This window comes from Nansenia antarctica (genome assembly GCF_963989245.1).
Source record: "Nansenia antarctica genome assembly, chromosome: 19".
NCBI classification, from domain to species: domain Eukaryota; kingdom Metazoa; phylum Chordata; class Actinopteri; order Argentiniformes; family Microstomatidae; genus Nansenia; species Nansenia antarctica.
This window is the reverse complement of record NC_137692.1, coordinates 8,906,098-8,931,097: the sequence shown is the minus strand read 5'-3', so window position 1 is coordinate 8,931,097 and position 25,000 is coordinate 8,906,098. Positions and strand designations below refer to the sequence as shown.

The 25,000-nt window shown below is 45.1% G+C and overlaps 1 protein-coding gene across 1 annotated transcript in view; it reads left to right on the top strand.

Annotated features, from left to right (window-relative positions):
• LOC308174189 (serine/threonine-protein kinase OSR1-like) overlaps positions 1-25,000 on the top strand; it is a gene marked incomplete at its 5' end in the record, with an annotated part of 120,989 nt that overhangs the window by 91,309 nt on the left and 4,680 nt on the right. Inside the window, 8 exons of the mRNA XM_080549271.1 lie at positions 13,812-13,867; positions 15,424-15,533; positions 20,719-20,820; positions 21,022-21,155; positions 21,378-21,426; positions 22,215-22,280; positions 22,406-22,528; positions 24,440-24,511. Coding sequence (XP_080405397.1) covers positions 13,812-13,867; positions 15,424-15,533; positions 20,719-20,820; positions 21,022-21,155; positions 21,378-21,426; positions 22,215-22,280; positions 22,406-22,528; positions 24,440-24,511 — 712 coding nt within the window. The remainder of the gene's footprint in view (positions 1-13,811; positions 13,868-15,423; positions 15,534-20,718; positions 20,821-21,021; positions 21,156-21,377; positions 21,427-22,214; positions 22,281-22,405; positions 22,529-24,439; positions 24,512-25,000) is intronic.

Here is a 25,000-nt window from a genome sequence, read left to right as displayed (position 1 = left end):
TTATGCAATGATAAAATTAAAAACTGCCGATACACATTCGGTATTCGGTATTCGGCCAAGTGTTTCCTTAAATTCGGCTTCGGCCTCGGCCAAGAATTTTCATTTCGGTGCATCCCTACTAGTAATCTAACTTAGTTACTTTTAAAATCAAGTAATCAGTAAAGTAACTAGATTACTTTTTAAAGGAGTAATCAGTAATCAGTAATCAGAATACTTTTTCAAAGTAACTGTGGCAACACTGCTCATCTCTTAATTGACCCTTGCAGTCTTTCTTTTGGGTGGCATGTCTGTCGCCATGACAACTCCCCATTTGTCTGGCCAATAAGGTGGCAGAGTGTTGGTTGTCACTGTGTGCAGACAGGCAGGCAGAACGTGGTCCCCGCAGGATGCCTTTATCACCCCTGGGGGAGTCTCAGCGGGGATGAGCAAATTAACTGGAGACTGCACACAGCGCGAGTAAAGCAACGTGTGCCTGATGGGTGGAAGCTTCGGAGCTCTCCGGTATAATAACAATGACTCTGCATCTCCTGGAAAAAAACATGACCTAGGAGTCTAGGAATCTATAGTGACCTTGCACTTGGCTCTCTTTGTTGTCCTGATTCTGGCTAAAAGCATTTACATCTTAGGCCTCTCTCGCCTAAAATGGATGTGGAAGCCAACCATATCATCTTTGGAAGTTATTATGTGTTTACTGTTTAACAAGTTTGCCTAAGAGGTAATGTCACGTGGGCTTGCGCAAAGCTAGGAAAGTTCTTCTCTGCTGCTCTCCCTAAAACAGTCCTATCATCCTCTTAACACAGTCCTGTCACCTCTAACACAGTCATATCACCTCTAACACAGTCATATCACCTCTAACACAGTCCTGTCACCTCTAACACAGTCATATCACCTCTAACACAGTCATATCACCTCTAACACAGTCATATCACCTCTAACACAGTCCTGTCACCTCTAACACAGTCATATCACCTCTAACACAGTCATATCACCTCTAACACAGTCATATCACCTCTAACACAGTCATATCACCTCTAACACAGTCCTATCACCTCTAACACAGTCCTGTCACCTCTAACACAGTCATATCACCTCTAACACAGTCCTGTCACCTCTAACACAGTCATATCACCTCTAACACAGTCATATCACCTCTAACACAGTCATATCACCTCTAACACAGTCCTGTCACCTCTAACACAGTCATATCACTTCTAACACAATCCTGTCACCTCTAACACAGTCATATCACCTCTAACACAGTCATATCACCTCTAACACAGTCCTGTCACCTCTAACACAGTCATATCACCTCTAACACAGTCATATCACCTCTAACACAGTCATATCACCTCTAACACAGTCCTGTCACCTCTAACACAGTCATATCACCTCTAACACAGTCCTGTCACCTCTAACACAGTCATATCACCTCTAACACAGTCATATCACCTCTAACACAGTCCTGTCACCTCTAACACAGTCATATCACCTCTAACACAGTCCTGTCACCTCTAACACAGTCCTGTCACCTCTAACACAGTCATGTCACCTCTAACACAGTCATATCACCTCTAACACAGTCCTGTCACCTCTAACACAGTCATATCACCTCTAACACAGTCCTGTCACCTCTAACACAGTCCTGTCACCTCTAACACAGTCATATCACCTCTAACACAGTCATGTCACCTCTAACACAGTCCTATCACCTCTAACACAGTCCTGTCACCTCTAACACAGTCATATCACCCCTAACACAGTCCTGTCACCTCTAACACAGTCATATCACCTCTAACACAGTCATGTCACCTCTAACACAGTCATATCACGTCTAACACAGTCCTGTCACCTCTAACACAGTCATATCACCTCTAACACAGTCCTGTCACCTCTAACACAGTCATATCACCTCTAACACAGTCATATCACCTCTAACACAGTCATATCACCTCTAACACAGTCCTGTCACCTCTAACACAGTCATATCACCTCTAACACAGTCATATCACCTCTAACACAGTCCTGTCACCTCTAACACAGTCCTCTCACCTCTAACACAGTCATATCACCTCTAACACAGTCATATCACCCCTAACACAGTCATATCACCTCTAACACAGTCATATCACCCCTAACACAGTCCTGTCACCTCTAACACAGTCATATCACCTCTAACACAGTCATATCACCTCTAACACAGTCATATCACCTCTAACACAGTCCTGTCACCTCTAACACAGTCATATCACCTCTAACACAGTCCTGTCACCTCTAACACAGTCATATCACCTCTAACACAGTCATATCACCTCTAACACAGTCATATCACCTCTAACACAGTCATATCACCTCTAACACAGTCCTGTCACCTCTAACACAGTCATATCACCTCTAACACAGTCATATCACCTCTAACACAGTCATATCACCTCTAACACAGTCATATCACCTCTAACACAGTCCTGTCACCTCTAACACAGTCATATCACCTCTAACACAGTCATATCACCTCTAACACAGTCATATCACCTCTAACACAGTCCTGTCACCTCTAACACAGTCCTGTCACCTCTAACACAGTCCTGTCACCTCTAACACAGTCATATCACCTCTAACACAGTCATATCACCTCTAACACAGTCATATCACCTCTAACACAGTCCTGTCACCTCTAACACAGTCATATCACCTCTAACACAGTCATATCACCTCTAACACAGTCATGTCACCTCTAACACAGTCATATCACCTCTAACACAGTCATATCACCTCTAACACAGTCATATCACCTCTAACACAGTCCTGTCACCTCTAACACAGTCATGTCACCTCTAAAACAGTCCTGTCACCTCTAACACAGTCCTGTCACCTCTAACACAGTCATATCACCTCTAACACAGTCATATCACCTCTAACACAGTCATGTCACCTCTAACACAGTCATATCACCTCTAACACAGTCCTGTCACCTCTAACACAGTCATATCACCTCTAACACAGTCCTGTCACCTCTAACACAGTCCTGTCACCTCTAACACAGTCATATCACCTCTAACACAGTCATATCACCTCTAACACAGTCATATCACCTCTAACACAGTCATATCACCTCTAACACAGTCCTGTCACCTCTAACACAGTCCTGTCACCTTTAACACAGTCCTGTCACCTCTAACACAGTCCTGTCACCTCTAACACAGTCATATCACCTCTAACACAGTCATATCACCTCTAACACAGTCATATCACCTCTAACACAGTCCTGTCACCTCTAACACAGTCATATCACCTCAAACACAGTCCTGTCACCTCTAACACAGTCCTGTCACCTCTAACACAGTCCTGTCACCTCTAACACAGTCCTATCATCCTCTTAACACAGTCCTGTCACCTCTAACACAGTCATATCACCTCTAACACAGTCCTGTCACCTTTAACACAGTCCTGTCACCTCTAACACAGTCCTGTCACCTCTAACACAGTCATATCACCTCTAACACAGTCATATCACCTCTAACACAGTCATATCACCTCTAACACAGTCATGTCACCTCTAACACAGTCTTGTCACCTCTAACACAGTCATATCACCTCTAACACAGTCCTGTCACCTCTAACACAGTCATATCACCTCTAACACAGTCATATCACCTCTAACACAGTCCTGTCACCTCTAACACAGTCATATCACCTCTAACACAGTCCTGTCACCTCTAACACAGTCATATCACCTCTAACACAGTCATATCACCTCTAACACAGTCCTGTCACCTCTAACACAGTCATATCACCTCTAACACAGTCATATCACCTCTAACACAGTCATATCACCTCTAACACAGTCATATCACCTCTAACACAGTCCTGTCACCTCTAACACAGTCCTGTCACCTCTAACACAGTCATATCACCTCTAACACAGTCATATCACCTCTAACACAGTCATGTCACCTCTAACACAGTCATATCACCTCTAACACAGTCATATCACCTCTAACACAGTCATATCACCTCTAACACAGTCCTGTCACCTCTAACACAGTCCTGTCACCTCTAACACAGTCATATCACCTCTAACACAGTCATATCACCTCTAACACAGTCATATCACCTCTAACACAGTCATATCACCTCTAACACAGTCATATCACCTCTAACACAGTCCTGTCACCTTTAACACAGTCCTGTCACCTCTAACACAGTCCTGTCACCTCTAACACAGTCATATCACCTCTAACACAGTCCTGTCACCTCTAACACAGTCCTGTCACCTCTAACACAGTCATATCACCTCTAACACAGTCATGTCACCTCTAACACAGTCCTGTCACCTCTAACACAGTCATATCACCTCTAACACAGTCCTGTCACCTCTAACACAGTCCTGTCATATCACCTCTAACACAGTCATATCACCTCTAACACAGTCATATCACCTCTAACACAGTCATATCACCTCTAACACAGTCCTATCACCTCTAACACAGTCCTGTCACCTCTAACACAGTCATATCACCTCTAACACAGTCCTGTCACCTCTAACACAGTCATATCACCTCTAACACAGTCATATCACCTCTAACACAGTCATATCACCTCTAACACAGTCCTGTCACCTCTAACACAGTCATATCACTTCTAACACAGTCCTGTCACCTCTAACACAGTCATATCACCTCTAACACAGTCATATCACCTCTAACACAGTCCTGTCACCTCTAACACAGTCATATCACCTCTAACACAGTCATATCACCTCTAACACAGTCATATCACCTCTAACACAGTCCTGTCACCTCTAACACAGTCATATCACCTCTAACACAGTCCTGTCACCTCTAACACAGTCATATCACCTCTAACACAGTCATATCACCTCTAACACAGTCCTGTCACCTCTAACACAGTCATATCACCTCTAACACAGTCCTGTCACCTCTAACACAGTCCTGTCACCTCTAACACAGTCATGTCACCTCTAACACAGTCATATCACCTCTAACACAGTCCTGTCACCTCCAACACAGTCATATCACCTCTAACACAGTCCTGTCACCTCTAACACAGTCCTGTCACCTCTAACACAGTCATATCACCTCTAACACAGTCATGTCACCTCTAACACAGTCCTATCACCTCTAACACAGTCCTGTCACCTCTAACACAGTCATATCACCCCTAACACAGTCCTGTCACCTCTAACACAGTCATATCACCTCTAACACAGTCATATCACCTCTAACACAGTCATGTCACCTCTAACACAGTCATATCACGTCTAACACAGTCCTGTCACCTCTAACACAGTCATATCACCTCTAACACAGTCCTGTCACCTCTAACACAGTCATATCACCTCTAACACAGTCATATCACCTCTAACACAGTCATATCACCTCTAACACAGTCCTGTCACCTCTAACACAGTCATATCACCTCTAACACAGTCATATCACCTCTAACACAGTCCTGTCACCTCTAACACAGTCCTCTCACCTCTAACACAGTCATATCACCTCTAACACAGTCATATCACCCCTAACACAGTCATATCACCTCTAACACAGTCATATCACCCCTAACACAGTCCTGTCACCTCTAACACAGTCATGTCACCTCTAACACAGTCATATCACCTCTAACACAGTCATATCACCTCTAACACAGTCCTGTCACCTCTAACACAGTCATATCACCTCTAACACAGTCATATCACCTCTAACACAGTCATGTCACCTCTAACACAGTCATATCACCTCTAACACAGTCCTGTCACCTCTAACACAGTCATATCACCTCTAACACAGTCCTGTCACCTCTAACACAGTCATATCACCTCTAACACAGTCATATCACCTCTAACACAGTCATATCACCTCTAACACAGTCATATCACCTCTAACACAGTCCTGTCACCTCTAACACAGTCATATCACCTCTAACACAGTCATATCACCTCTAACACAGTCCTGTCACCTCTAACACAGTCCTGTCACCTCTAACACAGTCCTGTCACCTCTAACACAGTCATATCACCTCTAACACAGTCATATCACCTCTAACACAGTCATATCACCTCTAACACAGTCATATCACCTCTAACACAGTCCTGTCACCTCTAACACAGTCATATCACCTCTAACACAGTCATATCACCTCTAACACAGTCATGTCACCTCTAACACAGTCATATCACCTCTAACACAGTCATATCACCTCTAACACAGTCATATCACCTCTAACACAGTCCTGTCACCTCTAACACAGTCATGTCACCTCTAACACAGTCCTGTCACCTCTAACACAGTCCTGTCACCTCTAACACAGTCATATCACCTCTAACACAGTCATATCACCTCTAACACAGTCATGTCACCTCTAACACAGTCATATCACCTCTAACACAGTCCTGTCACCTCTAACACAGTCATATCACCTCTAACACAGTCCTGTCACCTCTAACACAGTCCTGTCACCTCTAACACAGTCATATCACCTCTAACACAGTCATATCACCTCTAACACAGTCATATCACCTCTAACACAGTCCTGTCACCTCTAACACAGTCCTGTCACCTTTAACACAGTCCTGTCACCTCTAACACAGTCCTGTTTAGTTTAGTTAGTTTAGTTTAGTTTATTAGTTTATTATATCGAGGACAATCCTAATACATGAACCATATAAAATATAGTAAAAAAGGCAGCGTTAGCCTAGTCGGCTAATTTTCAGCTGAAGTCCCCGGCCAGTTGCAACATGGCATCCTGAAAAGTAACGTCATTAGTTAAAATAAAACATTTTAAAATTCTAAGAACACGTGGCTGAGACAAGGTACCCCAACATCACACTTGACAAAAAACACACGTAAGCAAGCTGAGGTGATTGAAGGGGCTACAACAAACACCACATACACACTTATGGGGGCAGCGACATTTCAAGCACATAGAAGCCACAGGACAATTACAGGCCACACAACATTAAGCACTTACAAACAGTTAAACAGTTAAACATTAAACAAAACAAAACATACAAAAAAAGGCATTATGGGGAGGCAGCACAGAGAGGGATTAATGAGGACAAGTATAGTTCTGTGTCAGCCAGGCTTTCATGTGTGTTGTGAAGGTGGAGTAAGTATGTATGTCTTTGAGTTGGTTGGGTAGTGAGTTCCAGTTTTCTATTGCTATCACTGAGAAGGATTGCTTACTGAAGGTGCTTTTCCTGAATGGAACTATAAGGTCGCCACGAGAGGTGCTTCTGGTGGGCCGTAAGCTGTGGTCACGCTGGTTTATGAAAGAGTTAAGCGGGGGAGGAGCTTTGTTATGCAGAATTTTATGGATGAGACAGATGTTTTTGTATTTGATGGTGTCTTCCCAGCTAAGGTATTTACATTTGTCTAGGATGGTACAGTAGTGTGTGCTGTTTGGCTTCTGGTCCATGACCTTAAGGGTCCGCTTGTATAGGGTGGCTAATGGCTTTAGGGAAGTGCTGTATGCATGGCCCCAGCTTGTCAAACAATATGTGAGGTGCGACATAATTGATGCGTCCATGTATAGTCTGGCAGCACTCATGGTCAGTGAGCTTCTGATGTACCTGAAGTTTGCCAGGCCAAACTTCACCCTACCAGACACTTTCTTGATGTGCTCTTTGAAAGTCAGGTTTGAATCAATGATGATCCCTAAATATTTGAACGACGGAACTATACTAATGTTTTGCCCTGAAATGGTTATGTTTGCCGTGGTCATATTGTGTTGTTTGGAGAAGAACATTCCTACAGTTTTATTAACATTGAGCTGGAGGCAAGAGCTGTTGAGCCATTTAGTGACCTTTTCCATAGCAGAGCTAAGTTTGGCAGCTGCCAGGTGTTTGTTCTTGTCATGCACATACAAAACAGTGTCATCAGCATACATTTGTACATGCACTTCTGGGCAGACAGATGGTAGGTCGTTGATATATAGGCTAAACAAGAGTGGGCCAAGTATGGAGCCTTGTGGTACCCCGGTGCAAGACATGATGGTAGGTGAGCGCTGATTGTTTATCTGGACTAGCTGATTTCTGTCACTGAGATATGAGTCCAACCATTTAAGGGCTGATGGCAAGAAGTTAAAGGCAGACAGCTTGGTGATAAGGACCTGGTGATTGACTGTGTCGAAGGCTTTGCGGAGATCTAAAAACACAGCACCTACAACACCTCCTCTATCAACCATACCTTTGACCTTTTCTAGGAAGTAGCAGTTGGCCGTTTCTGTAGAGTGTAGGGTCCTAAAGCCAAACTGCATTGGATGAAGGGGAAATGGGCTATTGCTTAAAAAGTGAACGAGCTGCTCTGTAACCCACTTCTCAGTGACCTTGGAGATAATGGGTAAAATACTGATTGGCCTATAGTTACCAACATCCTGGGGGTCACCTGACTTGAAGATGGGAGAAACAATAGCTGTTTTCCAGGTACTAGGGACTGTTTCCTCAAGTATTGATTGGTTGATAATTTGTGTAATGGGGTGGACTAGGTGTTCTTTCAGAGATTTCAGCATTGTCGTGTCCATTCCATAGATATCCTTCGCTGTTGAGAGTTTGAGAGATGAAATGATGACTTGGGTTTTGTGTGCCGAGATGGGCTGAATGCTGAAAGAGGGCTTGGTTTCATCAAGTTCAACATTATTGTTGGTTATTTGAGGAAAATTCTGTGCGATCTCTTTTACAGAGTCAATGAAATATGTGTTAAAAGCTACAGCTATTTGGGCTGGATCTTGTGTTAAGTTGTCATTCAGTTTCAGCTGTATCTGTTTCCTAGGCCTGTGGTTGGTTCCCATGACATTTTGGATTTGTTCCCAGATCCGTTTGGTGTTTCCCTTTGCCTCTTTGATGATAGTAATGAAGAAATTAGCTTTAGCCTTTCTGATCATTTTGGTAACCTTGTTCCGGAGGGAGGTAAACCTATGCCTGTCACTGACTAGCTGTGGCTTATTCTCCAAAGCTCTCTTCAAAGCAAAGTCTCTTTCTTTTATCAGGTTAACTATCTCGGTGTTGAACCAGGGAAGGGAGTTGTTTTTTTTCTTTCCTTTCACTTTTTGAGTAAATGTGTTGACTAGACTTTGTAGTTTGATTGCTAGTGTCTTGGAGTCTACCTCTACGCTGTTCCCAGTGAGGATGTTATTCCAACCAATCTGTTGTACTGCTCTTTCAAAGTTATCCATTTCCTTGTGGGGGATCCTTAATTGCTCAACTGGATTAAATGGATGTTTAAAACGATTCTTAGTCAATTTTCTGGACAGTAGTGTCAGGTTATGATCAGAAAGACCAGTAATGAAATTATATGTCTTGACTACTCTTTCAGGCTTGTTGCTGAAGATCAGGTCTATCTGTGTCTGGGAGGATGCAGTTATTCTAGTTGGGCCATCTAGAAGTTGTTTAAACTCCAGACCGTCTGTGAGCTGCTTAAGGGGTTTCCTAATTGACTTGTCTAGCCAGTTACAATTCAGGTCACCAAGTACAATCACTTCTGTTTTTGAGTCACACTCTTGAAGTAGCTTTTTGAATGTAATGTAAAAATCCTTGCTAGCAGAAGGTGGGCGATAAACAACAATGAACACAAAAGACATTTCTCGAGAAAGCTGTACATTCAGACCGATGCATTCTAAGTCATGTTCGAAAGACCAGTTTATTAGTTGACAGTTAAAATGGTCTTTGATATAAATCATGACACCACCATGTCTGTCAGCCAATCTGTCACCTCTAACACAGTCATATCACCTCTAACACAGTCATATCACCTCTAACACAGTCCTGTCACCTCTAACACAGTCATATCACCTCAAACACAGTCCTGTCACCTCTAACACAGTCCTGTCACCTCTAACACAGTCCTGTCACCTCTAACACAGTCCTATCATCCTCTTAACACAGTCCTGTCACCTCTAACACAGTCATATCACCTCTAACACAGTCCTGTCACCTTTAACACAGTCCTGTCACCTCTAACACAGTCCTGTCACCTCTAACACAGTCATATCACCTCTAACACAGTCCTGTCACCTCTAACACAGTCATATCACCTCTAACACAGTCATATCACCTCTAACACAGTCCTGTCACCTCTAACACAGTCATATCACCTCTAACACAGTCCTGTCACCTCTAACACAGTCATATCACCTCTAACACAGTCCTGTCACCTCTAACACAGTCATATCACCTCTAACACAGTCATATCACCTCTAACACAGTCATGTCACCTCTAACACAGTCATATCACCTCTAACACAGTCATATCACCTCTAACACAGTCATATCACCTCTAACACAGTCCTGTCACCTCTAACACAGTCCTGTCACCTCTAACACAGTCATATCACCTCTAACACAGTCATATCACCTCTAACACAGTCATATCACCTCTAACACAGTCATATCACCTCTAACACAGTCCTGTCACCTTTAACACAGTCCTGTCACCTCTAACACAGTCCTGTCACCTCTAACACAGTCATATCACCTCTAACACAGTCCTGTCACCTCTAACACAGTCCTGTCACCTCTAACACAGTCATATCACCTCTAACACAGTCATGTCACCTCTAACACAGTCCTGTCACCTCTAACACAGTCATATCACCTCTAACACAGTCCTGTCACCTCTAACACAGTCCTGTCATATCACCTCTAACACAGTCATATCACCTCTAACACAGTCATATCACTTCTAACACAGTCATGTCACCTCTAACACAGTCCTGTCATCCTCTTAACACAGTCCTGTCACCTCTAACACAGTCATATCACCTCTAACACAGTCATATCACCTCTAACACAGTCCTGTCACCTCTAACACAGTCCTGTCACCTCTAACACAGTCCTATCATCCTCTTAACACAGTCCTGTCACCTCTAACACAGTCATATCACCTCTAACACAGTCATATCACCTCTAACACAGTCCTGTCACCTTTAACACAGTCCTGTCACCTCTAACACAGTCATATCACCTCTAACACAGTCCTGTCACCTCTAACACAGTCATATCACCTCTAACACAGTCATATCACCTCTAACACAGTCCTGTCACCTCTAACACAGTCATGTCACCTCTAACACAGTCATATCACCTCTAACACAGTCATATCACCTCTAACACAGTCATGTCACCTCTAACACAGTCATATCACCTCTAACACAGTCAAATCACCTCTAACACAGTCCTGTTACCTCTAACACAGTCCTGTCACCTCTAACACAGTCATATCACCTCTAACACAGTCATATCACCTCTAACACAGTCATATCACCTCTAACACAGTCATATCACCTCTAACACAGTCCTGTCACCTCTAACACAGTCATATCACCTCTAACACAGTCCTGTCACCTCTAACACATTCATATCACCTCTAACACAGTCATATCACCTCTAACACAGTCCTGTCACCTCTAACACAGTCATATCACCTCTAACACAGTCCTGTTACCTCTAACACAGTCCTGTCACCTCTAACACAGTCATATCACCTCTAACACAGTCATATCACCTCTAACACAGTCATATCACCTCTAACACAGTCATATCACCTCTAACACAGTCCTGTCACCTCTAACACAGTCATATCACCTCTAACACAGTCCTGTCACCTCTAACACAGTCATATCACCTCTAACACAGTCATATCACCTCTAACACAGTCCTGTCACCTCTAACACAGTCCTGTCACCTTTAACACAGTCATATCACCTCTAACACAGTCATATCACCTCTAACACAGTCATGTCACCTCTAACACAGTCCTGTCACCTCTAACACAGTCCTGTCACCTCTAACACAGTCATATCACCTCTAACACAGTCATATCACCTCTAACACAGTCATATCACCTCTAACACAGTCATATCACCTCTAACACAGTCATGTCACCTCTAAAACAGTCTTGTCACCTCTAACACAGTCATATCACCTCTAACACAGTCATATCACCTCTAACACAGTCCTGTCACCTCTAACACAGTCATATCACCTCTAACACAGTCCTGTCACCTCTAACACAGTCCTGTCACCTCTAACACAGTCATATCACCTCTAACACAGTCATATCACCTCTAACACAGTCATGTCACCTCTAACACAGTCATATCACCTCTAACACAGTCATATCACCTCTAACACAGTCCTGTCACCTCTAACACAGTCCTGTCACCTCTAACACAGTCATATCACCTCTAACACAGTCCTGTCACCTCTAACACAGTCATATCACCTCTAACACAGTCATATCACCTCTAACACAGTCCTGTCACTTCTAACACAGTCATATCACTTCTAACACAGTCCTGTCACCTCTAACACAGTCATATCACCTCTAACACAGTCATATCACCTCTAACACAGTCCTGTCACCTCTAACAGTCATATCACCTCTAACACAGTCATATCACCTCTAACACAGTCATGTCACCTCTAACACAGTCATATCACCTCTAACACAGTCATATCACCTCTAACACAGTCATATCACCTCTAACACAGTCCTGTCACCTCTAACACAGTCATATCACCTCTAACACAGTCCTGTCACCTCTAACACAGTCATATCACCTCTAACACAGTCATATCACCTCTAACACAGTCATATCACCTCTAACACAGTCCTGTCACCTCTAACACAGTCATATCACCTCTAACACAGTCCTGTCACCTCTAACACAGTCATATCACCTCTAACACAGTCCTGTCACCTCTAACACAGTCATATCACCTCTAACACAGTCATATCACCTCTAACACAGTCATATCACCTCTAACACAGTCCTGTCACCTCTAACACAGTCATATCACCTCTAACACAGTCCTGTCACCTCTAACACAGTCATATCACCTCTAACACAGTCCTGTCACTTCTAACACAGTCATATCACCTCTAACACAGTCCTGTCACCTCTAACACAGTCATATCACCTCTAACACAGTCATATCACCTCTAACACAGTCCTGTCACCTCTAACACAGTCATATCTATCACCTCTAACACAGTCATGTCACCTCTAACACAGTCATATCACCTCTAACACAGTCATGTCACCTCTAACACAGTCATATCACCTCTAACACAGTCATGTCACCTCTAACACAGTCATATCACCTCTAACACAGTCCTGTCACCTCTAACACAGTCATGTCACCTCTAACACAGTCATATCACCTCTAACACAGTCATATCACTTCTAACACAGTCATATCACTTCTAACACAGTCCTGTCACCTCTAACACAGTCATATCACCTCTAACACAGTCATATCACCTCTAACACAGTCCTGTCACCTCTAACACAGTCATATCACCTCTAACACAGTCATATCACCTCTAACACAGTCATATCACCTCTAACACAGTCCTGTCACCTCTAACACAGTCATATCACCTCTAACACAGTCATATCACCTCTAACACAGTCATATCACCTCTAACACAGTCCTGTCACCTCTAACACAGTCATGTCACCTCTAACACAGTCATATCACCTCTAACACAGTCATATCACCTCTAACACAGTCCTGTCACCTCTAACACAGTCATATCACCTCTAACACAGTCCTGTCACTTCTAACACAGTCATATCACCTCTAACACAGTCCTGTCACCTCTAACACAGTCCTGTCACCTCTAACACAGTCATATCACCTCTAACACAGTCATATCACCTCTAACACAGTCCTGTCACCTCTAACACAGTCATATCACCTCTAACACAGTCATATCACCTCTAACACAGTCATATCACCTCTAACACAGTCCTGTCACCTCTAACGTGTGAATGATGTCCTTCCTCTGCAGGGACCTGAAGGCTGGGAACATTCTCCTTGGGGAGGACGGCTCAGTGCAGATCGCAGGTATGTGGGCCGAAGCGCTGACACCTTTACCTGTCTGTTAGTGATGACACCTTTACCTGTCTGTCAGTGATGACACCTTTACCTGTCTGTCAGTCACGGGCCAAACGAGTACGAGAGGAATTAGCTGCCTCACACACTCCAGGGCTTAAAGTTCTCCGGCACGGTGCCGGATTTCCGGCGCAGGGGAATTTTGAGCAATTAAAAAAAAAAAAAAAAATGCTATTTGTTTACATCGTAATTTAAAGAGTCATCTTCAGCAAAGAGACAGTTCCGCCTACCAATGGTATCACATTGCTCAAGCCAACCAACGACTTCTAGCCAATCGGAGGCAGAGTACTGGGGCGGGCCTTAAGAAGTTTGAATGAATGTTAGCTTGTAGAGACGTTCGCTTTTAGCAGCCCGCTATCTCGCTAACTTTAGTAAGAGTTTAGTAAGGTTTCTTAAACCTGGCGAAGACACAGCTATACTAGAACGGGGAGTAAGGAATAAATGGCGCTGGGCATGGATAGAGGAGAGTAGCAGGGTTTTTCCTGCATAGAGAACTATGAGGCGGCCGCCTCCGTCATAGCCGCCTCCAGCTCTCGACAAAACTCTGACGGTCGTATTTTCTACAAGCGTTGCACTCGGTAACTCTGCAATTGCGGCATTGCGCCGACGTGGTGGCGGGGGCGCTGTTTCACAAATAAGTTAGCTTTCGTGTTTGCTAGCGAAACAGCTGATAGTTGATGTTGACTGCTCAAGGAGAATACATAAGTACAGAATGCCTGAGAGCCTTATATTGCATTATATTACATTATATTTTGAATGGTCATCTGGTGCCTGAATATAGTTTTTTCCTTTACATATATAATGACATTTCCACCATAAATTGATGGAGAAAGGGCACAAATTGGTGCATATCAATTCACCAGAATGCAAGAAATTAAGTGTTTGATGCTCGTTTAAGGACCCCCAGACAGCCCTGCTTCATGGGTCCCCCCCGATGTCAAACACCACTGGTACCACCTCCGCCTCATTTTGAGCCAGGAAAAACCCTGAGTAGTGACGGGAAGCCTTATGGGACGTGGTGCCAAGAAGGAGAATATAAGTGATAGTGGCTTAATAAGTAATCAGTTTGTTCTATCAGACATGTATATATTTTATTCTGTATTGTTATAGTGATAGTGGCTTAATAAGTGATGCAATCAGTTTGGCCTTTTAAAGACATCTAAATATATTATTTTATTTTGTATTGAGTATAAAACAGTATTATGAATGAATGAATGAATGGTCTTTATTGTCATTACAGTACAGGTACCATACAACGACATTTAGGAGGGGGGGCTCCCCTGGTGCGTGGAAAAAGACTAAAAACACGAGGGCCAAGGGTAAAATAAAAAAGGGAAAAGAGCTGGATTACATAAAACTGTGACCCCCCCTCCCCAAGAAAAAGTTTCAGGCACAGGATTTTTTTCCCACTTTAAGCCCTGACACTCTCAGTCCCCTGGTTAGACACACACACACACACTCTCTGTCCCCTGGTTATAAACTCATTGTCTTTCCCTTTCCTCCTCCAGACTTTGGCGTCAGTGCCTTCCTAGCCGCCGGTGGTGACATCACCCGGAATAAAGTGCGGAAGACATTTGTCGGAACGCCGTGCTGGATGGCCCCAGAGGTCATGGAGCAGGTCTGTGTTCAGATTTGATTAATTTGATGAGATGGTAACCATGGAAATGGCACAGACACACACAGCTCATTTTTTGGGGCTCTAGCCTCGCCTTGCTAGCTGAAAGAAAGATTTGGCAAACATTTCAAGCACTTCGCAAACAGAATTCTCACAACTTTCATCGAACAAATGTCTGCTTTCTCAGATGAAGAAATGTTTGAAATTAAGGCCAAGGCATGAGAAATATCCAACTATTTCACAAAGAGCACATGAATGAATGAATGAATGAATGGTCTTTATTGTCATTGCTACAGTACAGGTACCAAACAACGAAATTTAGGAGGGGTGGCTCCCCTGGTGTTAGGAAAGAAAAAAAAACACAAGAAGGGAAGGAGCTGGTTTACATAAATAAAGGCTATGTACACTATCCACTATACTATACTGTACAGATAGACGACTAGGGTTGTCATATTGCACATAGTGTTATTGCACATTTATTTAAAGTGTCGCAGTTTGCAGGCTTGAAATGTACATATTTGTGCACTACACCTGATTTTTTTCAGTCCAGCAGCTGCCATCAATCCGTCCAGACTGTCCAGGGCCCAGAACCTAGGTCTTTGCTGTGTTCAGGGCCTGGACAGTCCTGTGGTAGAAGCTGTTCTTCAGTCTGTTTGTCCTTGCGGCCATGGTCCTGAACCGCCTTTTCGAGGGCAGTCGGGTAAAGTGTTCGTACCCAGGGTGGGTTGGGTCCCTGGAGATCTTGGAGGCCTTCCTGAGACAGCGGGCCCTATTATGCACTTCTTAACTTGCCGTCTTAAGTCTTAATTAAGACGCACCGCCAGGTTAAGACCTACCGCCACCCTTATTATGCGCTTCATACGCGCTACTGCTATTATGCCGGTGTCGATAGGCGCCCACACATAAGACGTAATACTCCCGTGCATATATTACTCATTGTGGGAGTGTTCATATGTTAATGAAGTGCACTAGGCGCCTATGCTATTATGCGATCTGACTTTGCTCCTAGCGCTAAGAAGTGGTTTGAAAAGTTCTTAAGTTTAGACTTCATGCACGTTTTGAAACACGAGCGCGCCTCCGCGGTTTGCGCATGCATGTGGGCCCACATGAACACGCACGTGGCTCCACGGCAAGACGCCAATTACAGTCACAGTATACATGCTTTATTTCAGAAGGGAGAGGCAGAGAAGCGCGCTGACCTCCTTCTTAGGACTTCCATAATAGCATAGCGCTAATGACTCAACGCAGCCGTTTTTTTTTTTTTTTTTTCCAGATTTTATCCCTTTTTCACCCAATTTGGTAGCCAATTTAACCCAACTTAGCATCCAATTATCCCCTGCCTATTGCATATGATCCGCCGCACGACCCCGTGGCCGGCAGTCCCAGAGGAGGGCGCCAGGCAGACTAGGCTGACTGGCTCCTCGAGCCCAGTACCGTTATTCCGGCACCCAGGGGGCGGTGTTGCGCGACGGATCCTAGTCCAGAAATACTCCTATACCCCCCTCGGAAGCGGCCGGCCAATATGCCGCTTCCCGTGTGCCTCGGCCATATCTGGATCTGGCGAGCCGGGATACGAACCCCGGCCCCGGTGGGCAGCATGCACTAGCGGCCAGTGCGTAGACCGCTACACCACCGCGGGGCCGGTTCTTAAAGGGAATGGCACCTGGCACGCTGATTGGGTTGATTGAGAAGACGCCCAAAACACACCCATGACTAATTTCTTTGCTTAGCGCCGGGTTTTAGGTGCCCACTACCGCACGCATAATAGCAAAGTGGCCTTGACCACGCCTCCACGTCTTACGTTTAGATCTACCGCCTCGTCTTATTGCTTAAGACTTATGAAGTGCATAATAGGGCCCAGCGTGTGTTGTACAGCTCTTCCAGAGAGGGGAGGGGGGCGCCGGTGATCTTCTGGGCTGTTCTCACGACTCTCTGTAGCGCATTTCTCTCCGCGGTTGTGCAGCTGGAGAACCAGTTGCAGATGCCGTAGGTGAGGATGCTCTCCACTGCGCCGCGGTAGAAGGTCACCAGTATCTCCTGCTTGCTGTGTTCCTTCCTGAGGACTCTCAGGATGTATAGCCGCTGTTGTGCCTTCTTGATGGTGGCTTTTGTGTTGTCCTTCCAGGTCAGGTCATCCTGCATGTGCACCCCCAGGAATCGGAGGGTTGAGACTCTCTCCACGCTCTCTCCGTCGATGAGCAGGGGCTGGATCTCGGACTTTTTCCTCCTGAAGTCTACGATGATTTCCTGGGTCTTTGACTTGTTCAGCAGCAGGTTGTTAACCTTGCACAGCTTGCTCAGTTGCTCTACCTCATCCCTGTACGCCGCCTCGTCCCCCCCCGAGATGCATCCCACCACGGTGGTGTCGTCTGCAAACTTTACGATGGAGTTGCTGGGGTGGACGGGGGTGAAGTCGTAGGTGTAAAGGTTGTAGAGGATGGGGCTTAGCACGCAGCCCTGGGGGGACCCAGTGCTGAGTCTGAGGGCTGTGGAGGTGTGGGGGCCCACCCGCACCCTCTGGGGGCGGTCGGTCAGGAAGTCCTTGATCCATGCACATATAGAGTGTGATAGACCCAGGTCTAGTAGTTTGGTCACTAGCCTGTCTGGAAGGATGGTGTTGAAGGCGGAGCTGAAGTCCACAAAGAGCAGTCTCGCGTAGCTGTTTCCCCTCTCCAGGTGGGATAGAGTGGCGTGGAGAGTCGTCGCGATGGCGTCCTCTGTGGACCTGTGGGCTCTGTAGGCGAACTGGTATGGATCCAGGTTGGGCGGGAGGCGTGTGAGTATGTGGGCCCGGACTAGTTTCTCGAAGCACTTCATGATGATTGGTGTGAGTGCCACCGGGCGGTAGTCGTTTAGGCAGCTCACCGTGCTTTTCTTCGGGACTGGGATGATAGTTGAGGTTTTCAGGCAGGGTGGGATGGTGGCCTGGGACAGGGACTGGTTGAAGATGTTGGTGAAAACCCCGGCCAGCTGGTCGGCGCAGTCCCTCAGCACCCGTCCCAGGACGCCATCCGTCCCCGAGGCTTTCCTGGGGTCCACCGCCTTCAGCACGCGTCTCACTTCATGCTCTGTGAGGGTGAGGCTGCTGAGAGCTGGAGAGAGTGGTGTTTGTGTTGTGGTTACCTCCGTTCGCCCCTCGTCGAACCGGGCGTAGAAGGTGTTCAGCTTTCCCGCCAGCAGGGGGTCGTCCTCTGCGGCTGTGAGCCTGTTGGCTCTGAAGTTTGTCATGTGCTGAACCCCCTGCTGAACATTGCCATCAAACAAGTGCAGTCTGGTTTCCCGAGCGCCTCGCAGACAGAGTATCACTGTGATCGTGTTCAAGGACATACGCTCTTTCAATCTGAAGTGAATGTTTCAGATGTTAATACAAATTTGGAACTTTGTCTATTTGAACTCCATCACCCCTTCTTGGGCACCACAGTATTCTCTAAGACACTTCTGAAGCGCAGAGCGGATCTATAGATCTAGAAATCTATCTAGAAAAATGCCGGTTGAGAGAGGACGCTGGCGTTGCTTGTTCGCCGCTTCTCCGCCCGAAATCTAGATATACTTGCAGTATACAGAGTAGATTGTCCTACAAAGACACCTAGACTTAGATTTAGTAATCACTCCCTCCCCGGTTCGGGTTTTGCCATCTCCGCAGGTGAGTGTCGGTCCTTCCCAGCCTTCACTCACTGCTGCGGGATTTGGTCGCTGGCATGGCACGGCTAGGCTGGCCGGCCGCGCGGGTTCGGTCCCAGGCTGGCAATACTGATGACAACGGCAACGGCGGCACCGCGCTGTCGCTCTGGTTCACTGCCTGTCGTTTTGCCCTGGACTCCCGGCCATCTCACCTGCCCCCCACCTCCCCCTGCCCTTCTCTCGTCTCACCTATGCTGCCACTGACCTACACTCACTGAACCACAACCATCGCCTCACTGCTGCTGCTGCCACCGCCGCCACCAAGGCAGGCATTCTCCGCTGCCGCCGCTACATCCATCGAGGCTCCCAGCAACATCAACACCGGACTCTACACCACCACCCCCCCCCCCCCTCCCCGTTCGCTGACTCTGTGTTCCATGTTACTTGTAGGGCTGCAACTAACGATTATTTTTGTAGTCGACTAATCTGTCGATTATTTTTTCGGTTAGTCGCGATTAGTCGTGTGGCTTTTCGCTGCGCGTAAATGGCGACGCAGAAGCATAAATCCGGCTTAACTAGCTATCTAACCTAACGTTACGCCAAGCTACAGCTGCTCACAGAGCTAGTTGATTGACTAGCTAGCATTGCTGGCTAGACTACAGACAGCTCACGTTAGTAGGCTACGCTTGGCGCTGTTTATCTTACAGACAGCTCGCTGGTGGACTCAACATAATTGAAATAGCATTCACTTATCAAGCATCATTCATGATCATCCACCATGACTACCTGGTATTTTAATAGTGACCACCCCTCACTTCATTTCATCTCGCGTTCTCCTGGCTTCAACATGGAAAACCCCTGCTACGTAACGTTACATACAAGCGCCTCTGTCTGTCACACGCGTGCCACAGGGCAAATAAATTAATAGCACAAACGCTCATAGCATGTACAGCCCTGTCCATGAGACGTTGTTTTCCAACATGTAACAGTAAAGCTAACATAAACATTACGACCCTAACAATATAACGTTAGCCAGTTGGCTAACAACGTTAGCTAAAACTTACCCAGCTGATTCTTGCATGGCTCCCGTCTAAAAAAAATAAAATAAATCCCGTTTTTTTTATTTATTATTTTTTATACGATTAGTCGACACTAAAATTCCACGTCGACGAGTTTTTATGATCGACGTCGTCGATTATGTCGACTAATCGTTGCAGCCCTAGTTACTTGTTGTTGTTACTTGTTGTTTTTGTGTTTCCCCATGTGTATCCTATATTGTCAGCGTCTTTGAGCCTCGGAAAAGCGCTATATAAATTGAATAAATAATAATTATAATTATTTATTAATTAATTAATTAATTATTATTATTATTATTATTAATTACCCCTATACTTTCTTTTATTTATTTGTTGTTTCTTTTTATTATTACTACTCGATCTTTTCAGTTTGTAAAGCGTCTTTGAGTGTCTAGAAAAGTGCTATATAAGTCTAATGTATTATTATCATTATTATTATTATTATTATTATTATTATTATAGTGGCTGACGATGGTTCTATGTCTCTGCAGGTTAGGGGTTATGACTTCAAAGCAGACATCTGGAGCTTTGGGATCACAGCCATCGAGCTGGCCACCGGTGCTGCTCCCTACCACAAATACCCCCCCATGAAGGTGAGAGTGGACTAGTCAAGCTGTCATTCCACCCATCCGGATCACAGAAATCCAAATTACTCAACAGAAATATCAGAGATAAGATCACATTTCGTTCGTTGCCATTATGAGTGGAATAGAGTAGTGATAGTATGAATAGAGTAGTGATAGTATGCGAGGGTGATGAGTTGTTTTCCCTGATGAAGTCCCTCCTTTCTGTAGGTGCTCATGCTGACCCTGCAGAACGACCCCCCTGGACTAGAGACGGGTATCACAGACAAGGAGATGGTGAAGAAATACGGCAAATCCTTCCGGAAGATGATCTCTCTGTGTCTACAGAAGGACCCAGAGAAAAGGTGGCCCCTCAAATCCTGACTACCTAAACCACGAAACGACCAGTCATTTTCCTGTCAACAGCTTCATATGAGACGTTCATTCATTCATTTAATTGGCGTATTACAGTGTTGAATGGATAAGTTTGGAATTGTCTTCACTAGCCAAGTCATTGTCCTTTTGAGAGACATTAAATCGTGAGTCATACATTCAGGGCTGTGTTCTCAAATGTTCCTGTTTTTCAGGCCAACGTCTGCAGAGCTGTTAAAGCATAAATTCTTCCAGAAAGCAAAGGTGAGAAGGGGGGCTCACTCTGTCTCAAAGACTGACTATCCCTGAATCACCACTTCTCTTGTCTCTCTGTGTGTGTGTGTGTGTGTGTGTGTGTGTGTGTGTGTGTGTGTGTGTGTGTGTGTGTGTGTGTGTGTGTGTTCATGTGAGTGTCTACGTGTGTTAGCCTTATATAGCTCTTCTAATTGTCCACTAATACTGAAGCCTGGTGTTGTGTGAATGATCCTTTCAGGTGTTCATGTAGGAATGTAGAGCTGTATGTGTTCAGTAGAGTAGAATGTAGAGCTGTATGTGTTCAGTAGAGTAGAATGTAGAGCTGTATGTGTTCAGTAGAGTAGAATGTAGAGCTGTATGTGTTCAGTAGAGTAGAATGTAGAGCTGTCCAGCATTCCTCTCATTACTGGGCAAGTGCTGCTCTCTTAAACAAAGGCAGGGATAAGCAGCCTATCTGCAGCTTCCGGCAATCCGATACAGTGGCCACGGGAACAACTGGAGTGCTCTCTCAGCAGTTTGGAGGGCCAAATCCTATTGGGTTTGGTGTACATGCACCCTGGCCAGGAAATGTGGCAGTTGTTGTTACCATATGAGTCCAACAGAGGGCGAATCTTGTTTGGTCATCAACCGGAGCTTGGTTTGAATCAGGATCAGAAATGAACAATGCTCTCCATTATTGTGTCCTTCGATACAGATATTTTATGACACACTTTTCTTTTTTTGTTTGACGGATTTTGTTTGAGTTCTGGATTTCATACTACTGTTGTTTTGTTTTTGTTTTTTTGTTTTTTTTGCAGAACAACGAGTTTCTACAGGAGAAGTTACTACAGCGGGCGCCGACAATAACAGAGAGGTCGAAAAAGGTTAGAGAGCGAAGGTGGAATCTTGTCTACCTCACGTGCTATCGACCTAATCAAACGTGAACTTTATCCTTACGGGGTTCAATGCCTTGAATCACCATACCGTGGATGGGTGTGTTGTTGTGTAGGTGCGTCGGGTGCCGGGCTCCAGTGGTCGGCTGCATAAAACAGAGGATGGAGAGTGGGAGTGGAGTGATGACGAGCTGGACGAGGAGAGCGAAGAAGGAAAGGCGGCTGTCGCAGCTCTACGGGTGAGTTTGACATAACGCTGCCTCACACGCATCTCACACCTCAGGTCTGACGACCAAACCACCCTCAAGACCACCAGGACCAAGCTCCGGACCTGGGGTGATGGGGCCTTTTCAGCCGCAGCCCCGTCCCTCTGGAACGCCCTCCCCAACCACATCAGACAGGCCAACACCCTCCCAACATTTAAACAGGCCTTCAAAACCCACCTCTTCAAGCTCGCCTTCACCAGCTAACCTTCTCCCCCTCCTCTTCCCAGGTGTCCCCAGCACTACCTTCATTAGGCCCCTATACTTTCTTCTATTTACCTTTTGTTTCTTTTATTATTACTACTCAATCTTTTCAGTTTGTAAAGCGTCTTTGAGAGTCTAGAAAAGCGCTATATAAGTCTAATGTATTATTATTATTATTATTATTATTATTATTATTATTACTATTATCCAAACACACCAGTGGAGGCTGGCGGAGGGAGAAATGGGAGGACTAGGCTGTTTGGAATGCAAGAAACGGAACGAGAAATGGCATCGAGTGTGACAATGAGCCCGTCCTCTGATGTCTACCTCCACCAGTCTCCCCCTGACACACAAATTCAGGGCTTAAAGTTCTCCGGCACGGTGCCGGATTTCCGGCGCGGGGGAATTTTGAGCAAAAAAACAAAAAAAAAACATTTCTAACTGCAATTGCGGCATTGCGCCGACGTGGTGGCGGAGGCGCTGTTTCGCAAATAAGTTAGCTTTCGGCTTTTCCGGCGGTTATAGAATGGGTTTATTTTAACAGCACACAGGATTAGAGTCAGTTTGGCTGAGCCTCGCTCAGGGGAGAACGTTCCCTGAGCGAGGCTGCCCGACCCTTCCGGTCGCGGCTCTCCTGCAGCGCTCTCCGACGATTCCCTTTTCTGACTCTGCGCTGCTTTCTCCCCGCTTCCTGGATTCTCCGCTCACTGCGTCCTACTCTTCTCCCGGGGGAAAACAAAGCAACACATTAAGAGGGCGCCTTGATGAGGACCTAATTGGCATCAGCCGGTGCCAATTACGCCCCCATCCCCTTCACCAACCGTCCTGTGGCTCCCCCTGCAGGTCGGAACGCGCCATGTTCCCCACAACATATTTGAAAGTACAGAATGCCTGAGAGCCTGCTATTGCATTATATTACATTATATTTTGAATGGTCATCTGGTGCCTGAATATAGTTTTTTCCTTTACATATACAGGTGCTGGTCATATAATTAGAATATCATCAAAAAGTTGATTTATTTCAGTAATTCCATTCAAAAAGTGAAACTTGTATAATGTATACATTCATTCCACATAGACTGATATATTTCAAGTGTTTATTGCTTTTAATTTTGATGATTATTACTGACAACTAATGAAAACCCCAAATTTAGTATCTCAGAAAATTAGAATATTGTGAAAAGGTTCAATATTGAAGACCCCTGGTGCCACACTCTAATCAGCTAATTAACTAAAAACACCTGCAAACGCCTTTAAATGGTCCCTCAGTCCAGTTCTGTAGGCTACACAATCATGGGGAAGACTGCTGACCTGACAGTTGTCTGCATTTGAACATTGAGACATATATTTTGTATTGACTATAAAATAGTATTAATGCATTTAAACATTGAGACAAGAAGCTGTCTTCTGTACCCGCTCTCCCAATATCTCAAAATGTGACCCCCTCCCCAAGAAAAAGTTTCAGGCACAGGATTTTTTCCCACTTTAAGCCCTGCACATTTCAATTTCCTAAAACATGTTCCACTATGTCTAACACTCAGTTTGTCTTCTAGTCTCATTTCCAGAGAGTACATGTCTGTCTGTGTGTTTCTCCTGTGTCCAGCCTTCACCACCTAGTGTGTGTGTGTGTGTGTGTGTGTGTGTGTGTGTGTGTTTTGTGTGTTTTGTGTTTGACGGTTGAAGGAGCTGCAGCCCAGGCCTGCGCCCAGGCGACAAGTGCGCTTCACCCTGCCGCTCGAGCTGCCCTCAGCCAGGGTTGTCACTCTTTGCCCCCAGAATACAGATGGCTCTCCCCTAACAAGGAAGGACTCCCTCTGCCAGCAGTCAGATAGGGAACATGTGACCAGTAGAGCAGGAAAGGCCTTATAAGGGAACAGAGGGGAGGAGAGGAGAGAAGAGAAGAGAAGAGAAGAGAGGGAACTTAGGGCAGGAAACGTCCTTTTATAGAGAGGCTTCCTAGTGTGATCCATTCTTTGTGCGGTTAGAATTATAAAGATGTGAATTGTTGACACATTTTCTACAGCGAGGCTTTACAGTATTGTAGTGATACTAATATACACACTAGGTTTTGTCTTTACTTGTATGAATGGTTACATTGAAAGTCCCTCTATGAATTGTTTTCTGTTTACTTGACGCTTACCTTTGCATGGTAAAAGAGGATTGTCATTTTCCTCAAGTATGTTACAGCCTCACTGACACATGTTTAGCATGCATGAACACACTGATAGCATTTTTTTCCTAGAG